Source organism: Chiloscyllium punctatum, chromosome 3, assembly GCF_047496795.1.
Source record: "Chiloscyllium punctatum isolate Juve2018m chromosome 3, sChiPun1.3, whole genome shotgun sequence".
Lineage (NCBI taxonomy): Eukaryota > Metazoa > Chordata > Chondrichthyes > Orectolobiformes > Hemiscylliidae > Chiloscyllium > Chiloscyllium punctatum.
This window is the reverse complement of record NC_092741.1, coordinates 103,072,888-103,097,040: the sequence shown is the minus strand read 5'-3', so window position 1 is coordinate 103,097,040 and position 24,153 is coordinate 103,072,888. Positions and strand designations below refer to the sequence as shown.

General features: G+C 44.5%; 1 protein-coding gene across 6 annotated transcripts in view; it reads left to right on the top strand.

Annotated features, from left to right (window-relative positions):
- Positions 1-8,584: 8,584 nt before the first annotated feature.
- Positions 8,585-24,153, top strand: part of znf512 (zinc finger protein 512) — a 67,172-nt gene continuing 51,603 nt past the window's right edge. For 2 of the 6 annotated variants that reach the window (XM_072557808.1, XM_072557797.1), the window contains exons 1-4: positions 8,612-8,695; positions 10,444-10,638; positions 12,728-12,827; positions 23,936-24,006. In XM_072557808.1, the coding sequence (XP_072413909.1) occupies positions 12,737-12,827; positions 23,936-24,006 (162 nt within the window). In that variant the 5' untranslated portion in view covers positions 8,612-8,695; positions 10,444-10,638; positions 12,728-12,736. Of the gene's footprint in view, positions 8,696-10,443; positions 10,639-12,727; positions 12,828-23,935; positions 24,007-24,153 lie in introns of all 6 variants that reach the window. The other 4 variants (XM_072557788.1, XM_072557780.1, XM_072557763.1 and 1 more) reach the window with 4 other exon arrangements.

The following is a 24,153-nucleotide window of genomic DNA, read 5'->3' as shown; positions in this document are numbered from 1 at the left end:
TCCCTCCCAGATTGTGTTTGCCCAGGTGCCTTGATGCTGGGGGAGGACTTCTTCCCAGAGGAGCCAGGTGTCCTGGTGTCGGAGAGGAGTGGGGCCCCAAGCCCCTGCCGTCCGCTGACCCAAACCCTGAGCCCTCTAAGAGGGGCTGCATTGAGGAAGGGTTTGGGCTCCGTGGTAGACACTGTGGATGACACAGAGTGTATCTCCAGCAAAATTTTTGCCTCCCAGATGCCACCACTGAGCTCCCCCTCATCCCCCTCAGAGAACTCCGGGAATTTATCGAGGAAACTCAAAGTCACCAGAATAGAGTTCAACTGGCATTCGACCGCTGGAGCTTGTTTACCTTTCGGCCGAGGCTGCACGCCAAGCACCTGGGCTGGACACCCACGAGCGAAAGTGCATCAGAAACCTCCTGGGCGCACTCCTGGTGAGGGCGAGGGTCTTTTTGTGCTCATCCCTCATCCTCCCAGTAAACATATAGTTTTACTTGTATTAGCGGTGGTTGCACGATACTGCTGACGTGAAGGCAAGATAGCCAGCCTCAAGATCTATGGCAGCAGGGAGTCACAGCACAGATGCCAGACCTTCTCAGCCCTTCGGAACAGGAAGTATGCGGTGCGCTTCCTGCAAGAAACCCACACTACCCTGGAAGACAAAGCCACCTGTCTCCTGGGGTGGCAAGGGGGGGATGCCTACGTGAGTCACCTCACCCGTTGATCTGGCGGGGTGGCTATCTTGTTAGCCCCACATTTTTAGCCAGAAATCTTGGGGGTCAGGAAGCCTGTGCCAGGCCGTTTGCTTCATCTGATGGATCGGCTGGGGGATGCGGTGCTTCACTTTGTGAATGTCTACACTCCAGGGCCAGACCAGGGCAAATGCGCTTCTACAGAGAAGTATCTGCTCATCTCGCCTCCATCAACAAGAGTCAGTGCATCGTCCTCGGTTGAGATTTTAACTACATCCTCAAGGCGGTGCCTGGTCTGACTTGGCGTCAGAGGGTTGGGGGACAAGGTCAAGTCCTTTGGTCTGGTGGACATCTGGCAGAATCTCCATCCTGACTCCATCACCTTCACCTTTGTGAGGCCTGGCGTTGGAGTTTCCAGAATTGATCGCCGGTATGTTTCGCAGGTGAATGCCTCCTGATTTCTGGCGGCCTCCATGTGGCAGGTGTCATCCATAGAACATCACCTGGTGTGGACGGAACTCCTTACATTTGGCGCCCAGCTCGGGTCCACATCCTGGCACTTTAACAACCTGCTGCTGGAGGACGAACAGTTCCATTACTCGATTTGTCGGTTCTGGGCCAGCTGGAGAAGAAGCAGGGAAGCTTCCCCTCCCTGAGGCTATAGTGGGCAAGGCGCTCAGCTACTTTTTCTGTCATGAATTCGTGAGGGAGTCTACAAAGAGGCGGAAATCCAGGATCAAGGAGTTGGAGAAGGGCGTGTTTGATTTGGAGTCACGTCTCGGTCAGCCCAGTGTGGACCCAGCCCTGCAAGAGGTGTACGAAGAGAAGAGGGCCACACTCCAAGACCGGAAGCTTGTCGGGTCCTGGAGCGCATACATGATATCGCGGATCCAGCTCCTACAAGACCTGGAATGCGGCTGCCCCTTCTACTCACCGGAAAAAAGGCATGGCTCCTTGTGCTCCTGGCTGGCAACAGGGCCCTCATCTCACATTCAGAGGGTATCGCCTAAATTCACTCATACTACACTCCAGATTCTGTCCGGATCTGTCCAGTGAGGATGCTAGCAGAGTTTTGTGGGAGGAGCTGCCGCAGTTCAGCCCAGAGGATGCCAGAAGGCTCGAGGCTCCTGTCACCTTTAGAGGAGCTATCCAGAGCCTTTGACCAGCTCTCGAGGGGCAAGTCCCCAGTGCTGGATGGGCTGACTTTGGAGTTATTCAGGGTGTTCTGGGACGTTCTGGGGAGCGACTATGCAAAGGTCCTGTGGGAGTGTCTAACTGCTGGAGAGCTGCCACTTTCTTGTCGCAGGGCGGTCATCGTCCTGCTGCCAAAGCAGGGGGACCTTTTGTTCTTTGAAGAATTTGCATCTAGTCTCCCTCTCAGCACCTTTTCACCAGGGTGTTGTCTTCTTGCCTGGCTTCTGTGCTGGCCTACATGATTCACCCAGACCAGTCCTACACAATCCTGGGCCTGAGGATACACGACAATGTCCACCTGGTCCAGGACTTGATCCATTTCTGTAGACCGGCTGGTCTGATGAACGCATTACTGTCTCTCGATCAGGAGAGGGTGTTCGACAGGGTCAATCATGAGAATCTGTTTAGAACTCTGCAGGCATTCGGGTTCAGGACGCAGTTCGTCACCCAGATCCAACTTTTGAACACCGCCGCAGAGGGTCTGGTTAATAGTAACGGGTCCCTGATAATGCCCCGTTGCTTTGGGAGAGGAGTACGTTAAGGCTGCCCCCTGTCCAGCCAGCTGTATTCCCTGTTCGTGGAGCCTTTATTGTGCCTTTTGCAGAGATGGTTGTCAGTGCTGTTTCGGCACGGCACGGGCACAGGGTTGGTCCTCTCTGCTTATGCCAATGACGTGCTCCTCAGTTTCACAGACCCGGCTGACCTGGAAAGAGTGTGCGAGTGCCAGGTGGTGTACTATGCAGTGTCTTCCGCCAGGATCAACTGGGCCAAATGTTCAGGACTACAAGTTTGTCTGTAGCAGGTGGACTCTCTGCTGGATGAGTTACCACCCATCTCCTCTACGTGTGGGTCCACCTCAGCCTGGCTGAGGAATCCTACTAGCGAACTGGCAGCAGCTGGAGGCCAAAGTTTTGGCTTGCCTAAGCAGTTGGACAGGACTGCTCCAAGTACTGTCTTACAGGAGTTGAGTGCTGGTCATAAACCAGCTGGTGTCCACTGTGCTCTGGTACCAGCTGGTCCCTTTGGTCCCTCCTCCTGGTTTTGTTGCTGACATTCAGAAAATGGTGGTTCACTTCTTCTGGGACAAAAAGATGCACTGGGTCATTGCTCAAGTTCTGAATCTCCCTGTTGAGAAGGATGGTCAGTGGCTGGTGTGCGTCCACACCCAGGTGGCGACTTTCAGCCTTCAGGCCTTGCAGTGATACCTTTACATCAAGCCTACTCCAAGTGCTGTGCCCTGATAACGTATTTTTTTCTGCCAGATGCATGACCTCAACTATGACACGCACCTCCTGTTCATCAATCGTGAATGTTTGGAGGTTGCTCCCAGGACGCTGCCTGTCTTTGACCAGGGCCTGATAACTGTCTGAAACATGGTCAAATCATGTTGTGCCTACCCTCTGGCTGGAGTAGCAGCTGTCCGCACCTCCGTATTCACAGGTTCGAGTGGATGTCGGAGGGGAGGACTGTGGCTACGAGGGTGACCAGGGTCGGGGACGTGCTGAGTGGCGGGGCTCTGGGCTGGACGCTGCTGCAGGATACAGCGAGCAGGATAGCGGTAGACTTCCGCTTGTGGTCACTGCCATTTGACGCCTTAAAACTGCGGTACTCTGACCCGACATAGCGCACCAGTTGAAGGATGCTCAGGTGTGTGGTGGAATCCCGTCTGCGCGGACTGAATTTCACATTGTCCCAAGGTCCCATAATTCCTGCAGGAACTTGTACCCCACAACCTGAGCCACCTCTGGAGTTTTAGTTTTGCCCCCTTTCGGGACATAAAATGGCAGGCCCTGTATCAACTGTCCACCTGTTCTCCCTCATCCACTGCCCAGACACATCTTGGCGTGCCCATTTGGCACGGGCAGTGGAGATCCCCAATGGAGGGCACCCTACACAGTAGTCCTCCCCCTTTCTCTCAGGGATCTGGGCTCGAGGCTGCTGTATGCGGTAGTCCCCTGCAACTGAAGATTACCATGGGTAATGGACACCCAGCCCAATGGTTTGTTCTGTGGTGTTGTGGAGTCCGTGGGCTACCTATATATTGGGTGTAGGTGCTTACGCCATCTTTTCTTCTCTGTTATTGGTTGCTCCTGACCTTTGGGCACCTGGTGCAGAGGGGTGAGTTAGATCTGAGGACCTCCTCGTGGGTCTGCTCCTGGGCCTGGTAAAACTGGCCATAAACAGGTCCAGGCAACAGGCCGTAGAAGGGGTTGTTAGGGCCGATTGCCTGCCCCTCTTCCGCGGTTATGCCAGAGTCCGGGTGTCCCTGGAAAAGGAGCACGCGGTGACCACCAACACCCTCGAGATTTTCAGGGAGTGGAGTGTATTATTTCCCCTTCCAACTGTATTTTGATTTAATCCCTGCCTTCCCCTTCATTGTTTGATTACACAGCAATGTCCTTGGAGAAGGGCACTGTTTGTCAATGGCCACTTGGATGTTTACTTCTCTTGCTGGTGTTGGAAATTGAACAAAGATTTGTACACCTGTTGTCTTTCACTGTGGTCTCATACTTGCATACACACAACATGGGTGCTGGGGAAATTATAAGCACTACTGCAGTTAGGCGATAGTGTGGATGTCAGAAGGAAAAGAAAAGAAACTAACCAGGAGATTTAGAGTGCCCTCAGTTTAGGGTACTGAGAAAAAAAAGATTTACATACTTGTTGTTCATTGTGTCCTACACCTGCACATACACTACATGGGTGCTCTGGAAAAATGAGCACCTGCACGCACATTACATGGGTGCTCTGGAAAAATAAGCATTACTGTAATTAAGTGGGCAGAAAAGGAAAAAAAAAGGAGTGTCAGAGGTTCTGTTCACTCTGAGAATTTGCTCTGAGGAAGTCAGATCAGCCACCAAAAGAGGATAATTTGGTGACAAGATAAAAAAGGAGTGTTAGAGGTTCTGTTCTCTTTGAGTACTGGCTTTGAGGAAGCTGGATCAGTGTCAAGGATGTGTAACTATTGGGTGACTGAGTGACAGCATACCATATTCTGTGGTGTTATTTCAAGTTCATGACACAATATAAATTTATCCATACTACTAGTTAACCAACATAACTTCAAGCTGATGGTAAAGCTAAAAGAAAATGTGTGTGGTGAAAGAATTGCTGAAGAATAACAATGAAATCCAACTTGCACTTTGGGCTATCTTTCAACTCCACCCCAAAATGATTTAGCTCGAGAGTGCACCTTGCCAACATTTGAATTGCTACAGTGTGGAAACAGGCCCTTTAGCCCAAGACGTCCACACTGCCCTTCGAAGCATATCTCCCCACCCCCCACACCAGCACACACACACTCCTACAGACACACACACATGCACCCCCTCACAGACTTAGACACTCTACACTCACATATATGCTCGCTCTCACACTCACAACCCCCACCCCAGACAGACAGACACCCCCCCAACACACACACACACAAAGACCCACATGCACACATATACGTTTGTGGGGTAAATATGTACTTGGAGAGTTACATTGTACTTTGCTCAAAAACTGCATGAATTCATGTAAGACTCTGTTATCTCACTTTTTAGGTTAGAATCAGTCTAAACGTTATGGCACAGACAGAGAACACAGGGGGCTAACGCCTTCAACACCAATTGCTGAGAATGTAACCTTCGGCTCAACAAGTCCACACCGACCCGCCGAAGCGCAACCCGCCCATACCCCTACATTTACCCTTTACCTAACACTACAGGCAATTTAGCATGGCCAATTCACCTGACCTGCACATCTTTGGACTGTGGGAGGAAACCGGAGCACCCGGAGGAAACCCACGCAGACACGGGGAGAACGTGCAAACTCCACACAGTCAGTTGCCTGAGGCGGGAATTGAACCCGGGCCTCTGGTGCTGTGAGGCAGCAGTGCTAACCACTGTGCCACTGTGCCGCCCACGAATTGTGTCCTCTACAACCACCTGATGAAGGAGCAGCGCTCCAAAAGGTAGTGCTCCCAATTAAACCTGTTGGACTATAACCTGGTGTTGTGTGACTTTAACTTTGTACACCTCAGTTCAACACCGGCATTGCCAAATCTTTGGACCATAGGAGGAGACCAGAGCATGCGGAGGAAACCCACACAGGGAGAATGTGCAAACTCCACACAGACAGTCACCCAAGGTTGGAATCAAACCTGGGTCCTTGGCACTGAGGCAGCAGTGCTAATCACTGAGCCACCGTGCTGGAAAGAAGATTGAAAACTCAACTCCTCACACTCCACCAGACACTTACATGATGCGCACAAAAGCAATGAAAAAAATTGAGAAAAAATTGCAAACTAGCAGATCTGCAACTAGGAGAGTAGTGTGGACTCCTGTCAAGGTGAAAGGGAAGGCTGGTAGCTATAGGGAATGCTGGATGACTAAAGAAATTGAGGGTTTGGTTAAGAAAAAGAAGGAAGCATATGTCAGGTACAGACAGGATAGATCGAGTGAATCCTTAGAAGAGTAAAAAGAAAGTAGGAGTATACTTAAGAGGGAAATCAGGAGAGCAAAACGGGGTCATGAGATAGCTTTGGCAAATAGAATTAAGGAGAATCCAAAGGAGTTTTACAAATATATTAAGGACAAAAGGGTAACTAGGGAGAGAATAGGGCCCCTCAAAGATCAGCAAGGCGGCCTTTGTATGGAGCCACAGAAAATGGGGGAGATACTAAATGAATATTTTGCATCAGTATTTACTGTGGAAAAGGATATGGAAGATATGGAAGATATAGACTGTAGGAAAATAGATGGTGACATCTTGCAAAATGTCCAGATTACAGAGGATGAAGTGCTGCATGTCTTGAAACAGTTAAAGGTGGATAAATCCCCAGGACCTGATCAGGTGTACACGAGAACTCTGTGGGAAGCTAAAGAAGTGATTGCTGGGCCTTTTGCTGAGATATTTGTATCATCGATAGTCACAGGTGAGGTGCCGGAAGACTTGAGGTTGGCAAACGTGGTGCCACTGTTTAAGAAGGGTGGTCAGGACAAGCCAGGGAACTATAGACCAGTGAGCCTGACCTTGGTGGTGGGCAAGTTGTTGGAGGGAAGCCTGAGGGATAGGATGTACATTTATTTGGAAAGGCAAGGACTGATTCGGGATAGTCAACATGACTTTGTGCATGGGAAATCATGTCTCACAAACTTGATTGAGTTGATAGTGAAGAAGGCGTTTGGTATGCTTTGCTTTATTGGTCAGAGTATTGAGTACAGGAGTTGGGAGGTCATGTTGCAGCTGTACAGGACATTGGTTAGGCCACTGTTGGAATATTGCGTGCAATTCTGGTCTCCTTCCTATCGGAAAGATGTTGTGAAACTTGAAAGGGTTCAGAAAAGATTTACAAGGATGTTGCCAGGGTTGGAGGATCTGAGCTACCGGAAGAGGCTGAACAGGCTGGGGCTGTTTTCCCTGGAGGATCGGAGGCTGAGGGATGACCTTATAGAGGTTTCCAAAATTATGAGGGGCATGGATAGGATAAATAGACAATGTATTTTCCCTGGGGTCGGGGAGTCCAGAACTAGAGGGCATAGGTTTAGGGTGAGAGGGGAAAGATATAAAAGAGACCTAAGGGGCAACGTTTTCACGCAGAGGGTGGTACGTGTATGGAATGAGCTGCCAGAGGATGTGGTGGAGGCTGGTACAATTGCAACATTTAAGAGGCATTTGGATGGGTATATGAATAGGAAGGGTTTGGAGGGATATGGGCCAGGTGCTGGCAGGTGGGAGTAGATTGGGTTGGGATATCTGGTTGGCATGGATGGGTTGGACCGAAGGGTCTGTTTCCATGCTGTACACCTCTATGACATGATACAAAAGCTTGCTATGGACAAGAGATGGAACAGACACTAGATCCACAGTCGAACCACATTCAAAAAACCACAGTGACAGAACAGACATGTAGAAACAGCACTTGCAGTTGAAACAGTCAGCAACACAGTTAAAAAGATTCACTGAAAGATCCAGATAACAGCCTGACTGCTAAACTGGAATGATTTATCAATTCTCCTGTGCAGCAGAGACTGAGAGATCAGAGGAACACTTAAATTCTCAATCACCTCCAAAGCATATGAGAACATATTCTTATAGACTAATGAAACCGCCACAGTGGTTGTCCTATTAAAAAAAACTTAAGTCAGACTACTTAGGGGTAGAATCATAGAGTTGCAAAAGAATGAACAAGTTAAGAAAGAATGTGGGTTAAATTTGACTATATAAGACTGTATAGAGCACTGAAGTGATGTAACGTTCTATGAACTTGTTTTCCCTTACACATTTGTGGCAAGATTTAGCCAAAATTTCTGAAGTTAGCATTTTCTCTACTTCAGCAACACAAGGCCAACAATATTTTTTTTTAATCAGGCGCCCTTTATAATGAAGAATTATACACATATGGCACCTTTTGTGTGAAGTTTTTCCTAATTTCAAACCTCGAGTCTTCCTTGGCACAAATCTGCTTGCGCATACTTAAAAGTATACTTTGTCGGTCGTAAAGGACTTCAAAATCACTTAAAGTTGCATCATAGTTCCTATAGAAATGAAAATTTTTCACATATTTGAAATCAATTTACATGCTGTGCTCTAGTTTGCACACTAATATTTCTTTTGCACTTTGCACCTATCTAATGGTGAGTTGTATTCTCGATCATTCTCTTTTGTTTACCACCTATCTTTTTCTCTGTCTCATCCCTGGGTTATACATTGTACTCCAGGGCTCTAGACATTTTTTAGCCCCAGTGCACACTGAGCGGAAGTGTCGTCTGGAGCCACTCCTTACCCTGGTGTAGTGGCGTCAAGCTGTACCAAACGCCTGGGATTTCGAAGGTAGTGTAACTGTGGTATTTACCCATCATTTAAAACGAAATAACGCCTCCGAATATGTATTGGAAGTTGCATTCGCAGTGCTTTCAGCTGCTGTACCGACCAGGAGAAGGGAAGGAGCGTGGAGTTGCTCGTGCTGTTGCTCCCTTTCTCCTGCGCTTAACGTTTTTGGACATTGTTGAAGCGGTTTTGTTGTTAACGCCATTTTTTTTGAAGCGATCTTTGAAAGCTAAATGTCTTTGGGGGGGGGGGTGGGAAGAGAGCGGCGTGGGGCGGCGAAGGGAGAAAATTCTGTGGGATTATTATAAAATGAGTGCTGGGAAATAGAAAATGTAATCTTTTAATTTTGTTTTCTGCATCTGAAGCTGACTGGCATTTTAATTATGAACTGGGCTGTTTCACTTAATGGTTTCTTGTGAGTGCAAGTTTAAAGAGACCGTATCCGTTTGGTTTTCACCGGTATCGTGTTTCCTTCCACACCAAATATAACCTGTCTTGTCACTGTTATTGAACGTTATACAAGAACCGGGGAGGTATTTTCAGTACAAAACGAAGCGTACCGATTAACTATTGTCTGGGTCAGAAGAGGAACATTTTCAAGCTGCAGTTTATTGAAATAGTGCATTAGTGCCCTAGAAAGAGAAAACTTTAAAGTTTCCAACTTTTTAATTCCTAAGCTTGAATAGTTTGGTGTGAATGATCTTTCCTGTCCAGTTGCATTGATGTGGATATAATTGAGATTTATACTGATTTTTAAGCCAACTCTCCACCGTCATCAGTATACGTATCTGCATCTTCTCATTTTCTAATCAATCTAATTCTAGTGATTACTGTATTTTTCTTTAGCTGCTGATTTCAGGAAATGACACTTCACAATTTTTCCAACTAAATGGTCTTTAAAATGTTAACTGACGATATATATCCTATATCTCATCAGTTTGTTTTGTCTTTGTGTGCAGCTGTTTGTTTGAATTCACAAAGTATCCTAAAGAGTTTGTATTCTTGTCCTGAGAGCATTGACTTTTGCTGAAGTTTCGTGGTTTGATGTGTTTTCTTTCCAGTACTTTACCTCTGTCTACTTGTTCCTTTGTACAGTGTAAATTAGCTTAATTCAATAATACAACCACCTTTTTTAGTGCTTAAATTCCAAGGCATCTCAGTGTTATTGGATAACGAGTCACGTAGAAAAATTGGAATCAGAGCTAGGTTTAAAGGAGTGGCAATATTGGCCAAAAAAAAATTGGAATAGACTAGAATGATTTGGTGAACAGTTGCTGGGTCGGCTGTAGGACGAAATTCAAAAAGGTGGTGGATGTTTGGAACTCTCCCACAAATAACAGTGGATCGATTATTAATTTTAAAACGGAGGGTTTTTTTAAGGGATAAGGATTGTGCAGGTTTGTGCAATTAAGCCACAGATCAGCCATGAACTTGTTGAATGGTGTAAACATCTTGAGGGTATTCCTGTTCCTGGGCAGCTAGAGAAAGTGGTTATAATTTTAATGTTATCTCAGTGCAACCCTCAGTTTGGAATTGCTACTGACAAGGGAACTAAATCATTTTCACTGTCACCACAAGTTAGAAAAGATGTCAGTTGTTCATGTTCAGATCCAAGCAGGACACATTGATCTCTGAAAGTAAGATCACTTTTTATATTGGAGGTGCTTGTTGGTCTGAAAATGAGTGGTATGATGAGAGTCAGCCAGAAGATATTTGAATTTTGACTGCTATATCTGTGTCTCCTCATACAGACAGTCCAAATGCAGCAAGGCTTAGACAGTAGCCAGACTTGGACTGATGAGTAGCAAGCAGTGTTCACGCCATGCAATGACAATCTCCAATAAGAGAACATCTATCCAGAGATTCTTGACTCACAGGCAATACCATCACTGAAGCCCTCACTATCAACCCTTCAGGTTACTATTGACTAGAAACTGGACTAATATGTAAGTACATTGACTACAAGAGCCGATCAGAGGCTAGAAATACTGTAGCTCCTGATTTCCCAAAGCCTATCTATTCATGGCACAAATTAGGAATGTGGTGGAATATCCTCCACTTACCTGGGTGAGCCTTCAACAATACTCAAAGCAGCCTGCTCGGTTGTCACTACATTCACTCACTTCAACACCAACTCTCAGTCACCAGTAGTGTGTACCTTTTACAAGATGGACTGCAAAAATTTACCACCTCTCTTTAGACAGCATCTTCCACACATGACACAGTACACAGGCAGTAGATGTCTGGGAACACCATCACCTGCAAGTTCCCCTCCAAGCCGCTCACCATGCTGACTTGGAAATGTGTCACCAGGTCAGAATTATGGAACTCTCATTTCTTCAAGCATTGTGAAGTTTCTACATTGAATGGTGGTAAACACTGACACCTTCCCCAGGAGGCCCCTGAGGAGGGGTGGGTGGGAAGTGGGATGTGGAAATGAGCAATAAGGGTTGACTAATTGGATGAATAGAGACAGCTGGTGACAATACAGTTTGTGGGTTGAAGATAGTGCTTACTAATGGCAAAGAAACACTAAGTCACAAATTTGATAAAAGTATGGGTGTTAGCCTGTATTTCATTGAACGGTTTTTAGATTTGTTTTAATTCGACCTGTTCAGATATGTTATGACCCATCTGGAGCAAGTGGGACTTGATCAAAGAATTCTGATAATGCTTTGTACTATAGTTTAATTCTTGCTGCCAATTACTAAAGGAGAAATCAGGTTTAATTAAAATTTACATGTTTTGTTCCAAGTTCTGGAAAATATATTTTTTTAAAAAGTCAAAACTCTATCAAAAATCAATTTAAATACACAATAAGAAATAGAAACATAATGTGGGGTTTTTACACACTGTTGTACTTTATTTACAGCATAGATGCTTAGGCATATTTGAGATATATAGTTTTGCTGGTTTATCAAGCTGCACTCTTGATGAGGTGTGGGTAAAACAAAGTTTGCCATACTATAGAAACAAATGTTAATCACAATTGAACAAAAGTGCAAAATTGAAAAGAGAAACAGAAGTTTAATACTCTAACTTTGTATCTCTTATGTAATAACAATTGTTGAGTTAAAGGTTTATTGTGGTCTCTTGTGGATGAAAGAAAAACCTGAAATTTTTGTAGTGTAATAACCACTCGTTTTGGTATTGTATCATGGTTCAATATATTCTTTTCAAACATTACTGTGATATTTTATACTCAGTGATTTCAATAGATCAGTTCAAATGCTCTCCAGATTCTGTGTTTTATTTGAAAATAGATTTTGTTCTCCCATTGTTATTTCTCTGTCTAGGAGGTGGGAGCATCGTGCTGGGGTACAGTTCCACTACTGCTGAGCAATGTACTCATTCAAAGTGATTTTTCACATGAATTCGAACAGTGAAAGGCAGGTTTTTCAAGTTGGAGAAAGGGAGTTGGAAGGGGTAGAAATGTTGCATTCACTGACATCTGCAACTATACGCTGCCTTTTTATACTTAAGTCTTTAGCTGTTAATGGGTGGTCAGGAGTATGGGTTTTCACTTACTTCTTCACTGACAAGGTAGTGGCACCACCTCATGGTTTTTCACTAAATCATACATAACAGAAGAAAGCATATTTGGGGTCAGGTCAGCGAATCAAAAGAGAGGAAGGAACAATAATACTATATGTTTTTACTGAGGAAAGTAAAAATATCATTTTGTACCTCAAATCAGCTGAAACTGTTTTGCAGTGTTGTACTGTATGTATAAGATAGGACTTAGTTCCACTGGTTTCCTACATGAAAATCTGCCGAGCAATTATCAGGCAAATATCTTGATTAAATGCCCTAAATACCAATGTATAGTATTCACAGAATTTAACCTAGAACTGCCTTAAACAACTTTGGCATTACCAAGTTTGCAAGAAAGTCTCAAACTGGGAATATTCCCACGTAAACTAGGAAGCTTTTTGTTTTGATCTGTAGTATACATTTTATTTTCTGTTTCAAATGCCATTATCACCCAATTATTTATATATAAATATCAAATAGTTTTTCTTTGTATTTTTCTAGTTTCTTGTGATGGCACAAAAGAACAAGATTTCCGCTGTGGAAGTTTCAAGCAAGAAGTTGTTAAAACCAAAACTAAAGTCTAAACAAAAAAAGATACAAGGTAGGCATTAATTCTGATAAACATGTTCTGTATGTTGATTATTAGAAAGTGTATTATTGACATTCCCTTTTGTTCTTTTACCTATACACCCTAGCTTTCACTTTCTTAACCTGCTGTCTACTGTAACTCCTGCCACTTCTGAGAGGTCATCAACTTGAAATATTGTTTTTTTCCCTCGATAGATGCCACCTGCCCTGCTGAGTATTTAGTGTTTTATGTTTGTTTCAGATTTGCAACAACTGTGCTTTCCTGTGGTGAGGAAATTACATCACCAACCCAAAGAAACCCAAACATACAAATAGAAAGCAGGAATTTTCCTCAGTGCTTCGCCTGAGGCCCACTGAAGATGTTACCTAGTAGGGTGACGAAATGTCTGGAAATGAACCTTCCAGCTCAGTGACCAAACCTACATCCAAAACCTTAATTGATTATAAGTTATGTCAGAATGAACTGTCAAATCCCACTTGAGACATGGTGTTCAAAATAAATTGCAGTGTTACCATAAATATCCTCAACTTCAATGGAATCTGAATTTAAGTGGGAAAGGAGTGAATATAAATATTGTTTATAGGAGTGCAAAGAAGGTTTCAGAAAACCAGAGAGTCAAGAATTCTTCTAGATTGGTGCCTGTTGCGAACCTCCTGAGTGTATTGACTTGGGAAGGTTGCAAATCTTTGAAATTCCTGACGAGCTGAATGGATGCCTATCAAGCTCCCAAATATCCAATGCAGTATCAGAACTTAGATGACATGTGCCCTCCTATTGAAGGGACTATATTTGAAAGAAATTTGTATTTTCCCTTTCAAGATCTACTCTGTATGGCCAAGTCGTATTCCCATCAGACATATCTGCCACACTCTACGGGAGCCCATGCTTGGAACCCTGCACCTTCTGCATCAGTGATCTTGTTTAGATTGGTAGAGATTTCATCTCAAACAAAGACCATTATCATTTTTCAGGCAAGGTTGAGAGATGTTTTGAACCCGTAGTTCTTGTGAAAATGTAATACAAATATATCAGGACTTTTGCAGGCTGATAACATTTTTATTGTTTTGAGGTTTTAATTTGAGTTTAGTCATTGATATTGTTGTTTTATCGAATTGCTGTTTCTATTTGAGTCACTTGAATCTGATTTTATGGCAGTTTTGTGATTGCAAGTCACCTTCCTCAATGTTTCACTGCTGTGAATGGTAGGATTACTAGCAATTAAATGTGTGCTTGTATGACTTTCTTTTAAATTACCATGATAGTTGTACAAAATATAAAGGATATTAGATGGTCTCAATTTTACCTTGAATTTTTCAGGAAACTGAGAAGCAGGTCCAGATATTGTCTACTTTGCCAAATAAGTACAGATCTTGATGGACTGCTTGTTAAAGGATAACATTTAGCCATTTTGAATAAACTTTGGTAGTTTGAATTAATATTCTTGGAAGTGTGTATACCTGCTATAGTATGGAATGTTTAAATGATTAAGTTAATGCATAAATCGTAAAATCTGTACAGTATGGAAGCAGACCATTTGGCCCATCGAGTCCACAGTGACTCTGCTACCCTATCCCTGTAAATCTGCAGATCCCATGGCTGATTCATATAACCTACGTATCCTTGAATGCAAATTCAGCAAGAATTGGATAGACGATAGAAATAGATGGCCAATTGAAAGTATTTTTTGACCTCCTATGTGGATCATTATGCCTCTTCCAGTAACACATTTCATTATCAGTTATATCTAGCATTCCCAGCTGGATTGACGTAAAATGAAGTTTTCTGTTGAATGTATTTTAGCATGAACCTCTGGTGTGGCTACAAGTGTGGCAACAAACCAGTCAGAAAAATCTTATCCCTGAGTGAAATTGTTGAGCTTTTTATAATGCAACCGCATTTGCTAAGAGATTAACTTAATTGCATAAAGCTGTTTTCCCAAATGTACTTGTTACCCAATTTCTGAAGGAGTTTTATTTCAGTTAACTAAAATGTGCCAAATGACAGCTATTTCAAATATGTAGTGTTATAGTAATTCCTATTCTAATATAATTGGTAACACGGCCAGACTTTGAATATCTTCTGCAGTCTTGAGTAGCTCAAGGGTTTTTTCTCAATAAATATACTAAGAACAGAAAGATGAAGGAATAAAGACATTTACTTTTTTTTTTGAAGCTAAAAGGAAATTATTCTAATTTTGTATCAATAGTTATAAAGGAATTTTTCGTGTGTTTTAATGTTTAATTTTTGGCTGTATGGATTTATTCGGCATCTCTTTCACTAATCTGCAGGGTTTTCTATTATTTTGTTCTTAAATTAGTTCATATAATTTTGCATGACGACTAAGATGCAACATTTCTAGACGCCACCATCTTAAAATTTTCATTCCCTCCATAATAGCAACAATGTGTGCCATTTAAGATGTACTGTAGTAACTAGTTCCTTCAACTTTCAGCCCGTAACCTCTATGCACCTAGAAGGATAAGGGCAAGGGAACACCAAGTCTCTCACCATCCTCTCTTGGAACGATATGATTCCTCCATTGACATTGGATCAAACTTCTGGAACTCCTTCTGTAGCAACACTATGTAACTGCACCACATGGATTGCATAGGTTCAAGAAGGTAGCTCAAAACCATGTTCCTGAAGACAGTTAGAAACAGATAGATAGTAAATTCTGGTCTTTTTTGGCAAGGATTGGACTCCTAAGATCAAATTTTGAAAAATTACAGTGGAAACTCTATTATCTGAACGTGATGGGCGGGCACTATTTCGTTCAGATAATCAAATATTCGGAAAATCGGTTAAATAACTTTCCTCTGGGGCTCGGAGTTTTTAAAGTCTGCTCCCAATTCAGGAGACTGCAGCAGCAGCACAGCACGTGGGCCCGCCTCCAACACCGCCCCGACCCCGACTCCCCCCCCCCCCCCCCCGGCCCCCCAAAACCTGGTCCAACCCCCACGTTCTACCCTCCAACCCAGTCCAACCCTGGCCCCCCGAACCTGGTACAACCCTGTGCACTGCCCTCCAACCCTGCACCCCAACTAGGTTCAAAACCGCCCCCCCCCCCCAAAAACCCAGACTAGCCCCCCCCCCCAAAAAAAACCTGATTCAAACCCGCCCCCAACACAGGCTCCACTCCTGGCCCCTCTGCAGGGCATCTGGACTACACACCAGCAAGATTGCTAATGCTGCCGCAGCTGCCTTTGTGGGATAAGTCTCCAAATAGCACACAGTCACAGCCCCACACACAACGCTTTACTGCAAATGTTTGACAGATTGCACCTTTGCCCTGTACAGGACAATGTTGGAGAGATTATTCCTGGGAAGCGGAGGGGGATGGTTTAAGGTACATCCCTCTGTCGATCTCCAGGGAGAGAGAGAGAGAGAGAGAGAGGACAGGAGGTCAGTCATTTGGAGATGGTGCCTGTTTAATCACTGTAAACAAAAGACTTGATCACTGCTGGAAACACGTCTTTGATGTAATGTTTCTATTGGGACCTGGCAATCTCCTTCAGATAATCCAATTTTCGGATAATTGGTATTCGGATAATTGAGGTTCTCCTGTACTAGATTGATAAGCTACTGCCTGACAGCTGTTCATAGGTTTTCTAATGCTAGGGTGTCAGAATTAACTGCATGACGAATTAATTTGGTATTGAAGTGGGAGTTGACAAGGGGTATGCTGACATGGGCACACAGATACAAGCTAGTAACTGAGCCATAAATTGGTCACTTAGCATACAAAATGGTCACTGAGCTATTCCATGGAAAAATACAGCAAAGCATACTCAGATACTGCCTGAGGCTAACAGGATATCAGCACAATAGACACAGTATAAATGATTAGTTTAAGGCGTGTGAATACGCATCAGTCACGTCTACTACCCACCGAAGTGTCTGAGTCCAGCCACCAACTTCAATAGAAATGTTAACTACCTGTGACTGTTTGTGTACAAGTGTTAAGACTTCAGATCTGCAGTAATAGAAAATGATCTTCCTTGGGAAGAACAATCACAACCACTGAAACTGACAATGAGTTTGTAATGTTTTCTGTAAACAAACTATGCTGTAGAAACACAGACTCGATACTTGAATTATTGCACCACAAAATGTATAAAATATCATGACGTGCTCCAAGAGTGGCAGGAGGCTTGCAACTGAGAACCGTGCTGACAAACGTCTTTCTATCTCTCTCTCCCCGGAACTCCAGTTTCTTTGTACAAAAGACTCTGTCATTGAATCCCGATTCTGACTCCAAGACTGGTGATTTTCCCCACAACAATTGGCACTGTGAGCAGGGTCTCCTATTCCTGGTGCTCTGGTCAAAGCCCACAATCGGGGAGCTGGGGTAAGAGACACTTTGAATCTGCAAAATAGAAGAGTCAGACTGGGCCAAAGACACAGTTTAAAAGGGTATACTATTGTAATGTTTAACTTTTGCGCTAGTACTTGGTTGTGTAATAAGTGCATGCCTGTGGAGCATAAGTGGGAAAGTGTATTAACTGGTGTGATAACCAGATGCTTGTGCTGAACCGACCGGAGGACAAGGTAGTGCCTGCCTCAGAAACCCAGCCCTAAACTGGTTGTTAAGAGGTAAATAGGGTAATGTTAGTGTACCAATTGAGCAAGTGGGCGCCTCCACTTGCTCAATTGGTGGAGAAAAGCCAAGAACAAATTGAAGAACTGGAGGATAGGATAAAGAAGTTAGAGGTATGATTAGGAAAAATACGGCAGGCAAAGGGGACTGACTTTCTCTCTTCCTACGAAACTGTACTGCAGGGACCATCTGCTCCCTCAGCAGAGCAGGAGGTGCAATAATATAATCTAGTTGCAGCCAAAAGCAAACTATAAACCTTCTCTATCATGGTCTTCCTGGGCCAATTACAGCCTCAAATTGTAAATTGTGGGGGTGGGGGGGGGGGAGAAGGGGAAGAGGGTGGATACATGCTTGTTGCCCTTACAGCTGAGATAGATGCCCAGCAGATCCCCTTTGCCCATTTTAAAGAAGAGATCGAGCAGGTATTAAAAAATGCTCCTAGGAACTGGAGCAAAATCCCAATCACTAAACAGCTTAAAGGGAAAGGAGACCCTGACAATGGAGAATGATTATTTAGGGTATACTAGGAATACTCAGGACAAGTGAACCTAGATCATGGGGACCGGGCATTCATTGAGGCTTTTAGAGACAGGCTGTCTAGCACCCATCAGCCTATCCTGAAAATGGGAGTGATAATGTCCCAAAATTATGATGATCTGGTAGAGTGGGCTAGCGGAGTGCAGGAGGTGGAAGCTCCTGCAATAAAAACAAACCCAAAAGAGCAGCCTACTACAATGGAGGCGTAGCCAGACCCAAACTATCCTGCCACAACTGTGGCTGACAGGGACACTTGGCCAGAATTTGTAGGGCCTTACAGGCAGGAAATAGGACAAGGAACAGCGTAAAGTACTGGAGTCACTGCAATAGAGCAGGGCATACGGAGGTAGTGTGCTGGGAAAAGCATGGGCATTCCCCAAACAACCCCAGAACACTGTGGGACTCCCAAGGTCAGCGGAGCTGACAGCCAGCTGCCAAGGGAGAGGGGAGAATGTACGTGCCTGTGGTAGTTGGAAATAGAAAGTGGGACATTTGGTAGACACATGAGTGGCTATCTATCACCAACTTACCCTTAGCCATGCAAATAAAATGATGCACCTTACCGGAGTTGGAGGAGATAAGACACCCACTTACATAAGCGAGACTACGCTCGTGGGTATGAGATTTTATATTTACCAAAATAATGAAGGTACCATAATGGGTAAAGAGTTCAGGAAGGAATACAAAGTCGTGATTGACTATGCAAAAGGAAAATTGATCTGGCCAAATCAGGACGTCGAAAGACCGAGATTGGGAAACTTACAAGTCACCTCGAGCCTTTTCAAATAGCTGCAGCCACCAGTAGGAACTAGAACCTCGAAATGGGGGGATTCTGAGTCATCTGCACCTCCATCCCCCAGGCATGGTCAGAGACAAAGTTAGACAGAGGTTTAGTCGAGATAGACCCTATAATGGTGCCTGGACTGGAGCATAAGCCTCCATTGGCAGTACCTAATCAAGCCTGAAACACACAAAAACAGCCAGGGAGAAAGTTAAAGGACTAGTAAAACAGGGAATCTTGAGAGAAACTACAAGTACAATCAATTCCCAACATGGCCAGGGATAAAGCCGATTGGGAGCTACAGACTCGCCATTGACTATACAGGGCTAAACAAGGTCACCCCCAAATTGCATCCCAATTTAGCAGACCCCTCCACAATTCTGAACAGATTGGTTCTGGCACTCAATTTTCACAGTATTAGGCATAGCTAATGGATTCTGGTCCATTCCGCTACATCCTGGATCCAAGAATAAATTTGCCTTTGTAGTAAAGGACAGAAGTACACGTGGACCTGCTTGCCACAGGGATTCCACAACAGCTCCACAATGTTTCACTGAGTGATATCCTCAACAAAATAGATTTACTAGAAGGGAGCACTGCCTTACATTACGTGGATTGCTTCAGAGTCCGACAGGACACCAGGAAGCTTGATACCTTGTGTTGCACGAGCTGGCAGCCGCAAGGTTAAAAGTCAGCCTCCCCCTCCCCCAAAAGCACAAATTGGACAAGAACAAGTCCTGTATCTGGGACAACTTACATCCCAGGGGAATCAAGGAAATGCCAAGCGACCGAAAGAAGGCAATACAGCCTTATGGAAGGGGAGTCAGAAAGGTCTTCTGGCTATTCAACTATAGCTGGAGTTTTATACCAGATTTTGCAAAATTGGTTGAATCGATTCAAAAACTAACCAAAAGGGGCAAGCCTGCCTTGCGACCTGTGACTTGGGGTCCAGAACAGGAAGAGGCTTACAGTGAGTTAAAAACTTGTATAATATTGGCCCCCAGGCTAGGGCTGCCAGGTCCCAGTAAAGACTTTCACATACATTGTAATATTGAGGGAGGATTTTCCTCTGCAGTGGTCACACAGGATCACGGTGGCAGGAAAAGGGTATTACTGTACCACAGAAGGGCCAGTAGTCACCGGGCTGCCCAGATGCATAGCGGCCTAAGACTGTGCTGCTTGGACTGTGAGCGTCAGGGAATGTCATCCTCCACACCAAACACACCCTAGTGGAAATGTTAAACACCGGGGAACTAAGGGCCAAATCCAATATGCGAAGGGCAAAGTGGGAGGCAGTTCTCCTCCCACCAAGTCAGTTTGTGGTAATAGTTAGGGATATGGGAGAAAACCCAGCTGAGGGAGATCTGGACATGGGAACCGGATAATTGCAGAGATATAAATGGGGATGAAGATTTGGGTAGGATAAAGGATACAGTCAAGGAGACCCTCTTTGTGGATGGGTCACGGAAATATGTAGCCGGGTCACCTTGCATGAGATGGGCCATGGTAAACAATAAAAGCGAGACCGTTATGTCAGGAAGGATTGACGGAAGTCAGTCCACACAAGTAGTAAAGATAGTTGCGCTAGCCAAAGCATTTGAGCTGTCAAAGGGGAGAATTGTGAATATTTACACAGACAGCCAATATGCCTTTGCAGTTGTACTTGACTACATGGTTGCGTAGGGGAGAAGAGAGTTCACCATAGCTGGGGGATTTCCCCATGAAACGCCAGTTAAGATTCCAAGCACTGCTGAGCGCCAGCTAACTGCCAGAAGAGGTTGAAATAATAAAAAGCAAAGGGCACCAAAAGAAGCCAGGGAAAGCTAGTCCAGGCTGGCTGAAATTTAAAGGGAACCAAGCACAGACTGAGCAGCCCAGTGAGCCTTAGAGCAGGAAACCGTTGATGAGGTTCCAATAGCAACAGTAGAACTAGCGGAAGATGCTATTCACATACAGCAGCTGCAGGAGGACATCCCGCAGGAAGAAAGAGAGATGGAGAATGCAGGGAGCACTTAAAGGGGAGGACGGTGTCTGGACGCAAGCAGACAAGATGATAGCACCAGCGGGCATACAGAACACCTTGCTCGAGCTGCACCATCTGCTCTCAAATAGGCAGAGAAGCTATGATAGCAAGTCTAGGGAGAGATTGGTGGTAGAAGAGAATGGGAAGAGATACAGCCAAACTCTGCCGCAGATGAGTGGTTTGCGCACAGCACAGTCCAGATAGACCCATGTGATTTAGGATGGAACGCCAACAACCTTGTCCACGGGGACCCCGGGTACACCTCCAAATGGATTTCACAGGGCCACTACCACCTGCCTGTGGGAAAACGTACAGCCTGGTCATCATAGACCAGTTCACCGGGTAGGGAGAGGCATTCCCCACTAAAAATCTGTACCGCTACCACTGTAGCCAGAATTTTAGCAGAGGAGGTAATCCCAAGGTGGGGGGGGGGGTACACCTACAGATTAACTCTGATCAAGGGACAGATTTCACAGGCAAAGTTATGAAAACTATGCCAGCTACTAGGGATAAAATAAAAATTTCGTATCCCTTATCACACCCAGAGCTCAGGGATGGTAGAGAGAATGAACAACCCTTTAAAAATGCTTTAGCTAAGGCCATACAGACATCAGGGAGGACATGGGCCGAAGTGCTGCCAGCCATACTCATGAAATTAAGAGCCACCACGCATCAGGCAACTGGACAAACATTCTATGAATTAATGACTGGGTGAGCAATGCAATTACCAGAGACCATTATAATGGGTCGGACCGAAGTAGGTCCGCTAAATGACAAAATTTGGAGATATATACTGGAATTAAGCACCCAACTAAAAGGGATGTGTAAATTGGTAACTGAGAAACGAGCAAAAGGACAAGGTGTACTCGAAACCTTTCCTGAGGTCCCAGCAGCTGGGAGCTGTGTCCTTGTACAAACCAGGCTTTGACCCAAAATGGAATGAGCTATACCAAGTTACAATCAGTGGTAACACTTGTGCCTGTATAGACAAAAGGAGAAAAGGCACGTGGAAGCACTGGACCCAACTCAAACCGTATAAAGACTCCTGTGAACGAACTAATATGATTGACCATCCGCCAGCCACAGACAGGAACTGTGAGCAAGACAGTGACCAAGGGGAGAGCACTGAGACCACAACTAAGTATACTACAGAGGCCCGGATAAAACTGCTGACAACTCACACAAATCACTTACTGTTGCTGACCTCGGAGTACCATTGTAAAAAATAAAGGCACACTGACTATTAAGCTAATTTAACTTTAAGCATGTACATGCTTGATTACATGCTTGCTTATATATTACTGTTTCTAAATGTTGCGATAGCCAGAAGTCTGTCAGGATTTGAAGATTATCTCTTTTACAAAACCCACCTAAGGCTACATGGAAACCGAACTGTCTGTATCCATTGGTGCAATTGGTTGACTCCTTATTTGTGGCCACCCCCGTGAGAACCCCTTCCAACTGATACACAATAGATACCTCAGGCACGCCATGTAAGGGACAGCAACGAAAATACAAAAGGGGGCTTCAGGATGGGTGCGTGGATTTAGTCAAGCCCACTGGCCCATGGGTCCGACTGCCCCAAGAAGGGGAGGGAAGGACCTATTTAAACATTGCTGATTGCCCACTCTGTTTCACGGGGCAGGGATGGGGATGTGTTTATGCCCTGGTACCTAGAAACAGATGAGAATTCTGCACTGATTGGCAGATCCACACCACACTGGGATAAACATTGGGATATGGATCTTTGGGATCTCAGTCTTTGGGGGGTGGGGCAGTAGGGGTGCTCAGTGCTAAAAACTGAAACTACAATCTTGGGAAACAATACATCAATGGCTCTACAATCAACCAATGGTGAATTGGCTGAATTCAGACTTTATGTGCAGCAGACACCGTGGAGTATCAGTTAGCCCAGCAGGGTGGAGTATGTACAGTCATTGGTGACAAGTGTATAATCCATTCATTGATGAATCTTAACAATATTACACAGATGATCAAAAACATTCTGATCAGCTAGGTGACTTCAGACAAGGTGCCACAGGAGGTGATAGCTGGTGAGAATGGCTGATAGGCAAACCCTGGGGACCCTATTGTTGTTCTTATTTCACTCATACAGGTATTCTGCCAAGGCCTCGGATGTTTAAAGCTTTGCTGCAAGGTGTAACGGACGCGGGCTGTGCTAGGAGCAAGTGTCACCACAGAAGAGCCCCCAACGAAACCTGCATTCCTTGACACCCCTCTGGATGGGGAGAACTTAGAAAAGGCCTACCTCTGTGGGAAATCTCTGAAGTCGCCTCCTTCACCACAAAGGGGGGAGTGAAGTGGGCATTGACATGGGGCATGCCGACACAGGGCACACAGACAAAAGATGGCAGCTGAACCATAAATTGGTCACTTAGCACACAAGATGGCCGCTGAGTGGAAAAATACAGCAAAGTAAGCACAGATACTGCCTGAGGCTAGCAGGATACCAGCCCAATAGACACAGCATAGATGATTAGTTTAAGACGGGTAGGGGAGAGAATACACTCAATAACGTCTACTGCCTGCTGAAGTGTCTGAGCCCAGCCACCACCTTCGATAGAAATGTTAACTGAGACTGTTTGCTTCCAAGTGTTAATACTTCAGATCTGGAAAATGATCTTCCTTCTCAGAATGATCAAAACCACTGAAACTGACAATGATTTTGTAATGTTTCTGTAAACAAACCATGCTGTACAAACAATGACTCTATACTTGGACTATTGTACCACAAAATGTATAAAATATCATGACGAGAGTGACAGGAGGCTCGCAGCTGAGAGCTGTGGTGACGAACATTTCTCTCTCTCTCTCTCTCTCTGTCTCTCTCTCTCTGTCTCTCTCTCTGGAGCTCCGATTTCTTTGTACAATAAACTTTGTCGTTGAATCCCGATTATGACTCTGAGGCTGGTAATTTCCCCCACAACAGTACAAATTGAAAAATTCACTGTTTGAGGTACAGCTCTTTACATCTTATGAATCCTGTGCACTTAAAGTGTACTGACTTGCGTGTTTTATCCTAGAACACTTGAAGTATTCAATTTTATAATTTCTTTGGTAGGTATCACCAATTTTCAAAATGAAAACAGTTGTAAGGAATGGAAATTTCAGTGAATTGATTTTAAGCAAGGTTTTAAAAGACATTTTTACTTATTGTAAAGGATCTAAAAAGGAGAATGCTTTTGAAGACAACTTATTAAAAGGAAAAGATGCTGGACATTCAGAATTTCAGGTAAGTGTTTTTTGTCGATTTAGCCTGTAAAGTCATAATTCCTACCCTACAGGACCAACGTTGAATTATTACATGTGTGGACCTGTCCTGCTCCCCATTATACCATGTTTCTTTTTTTTATATAGTTTCATGTGTAAGAGAGAACTA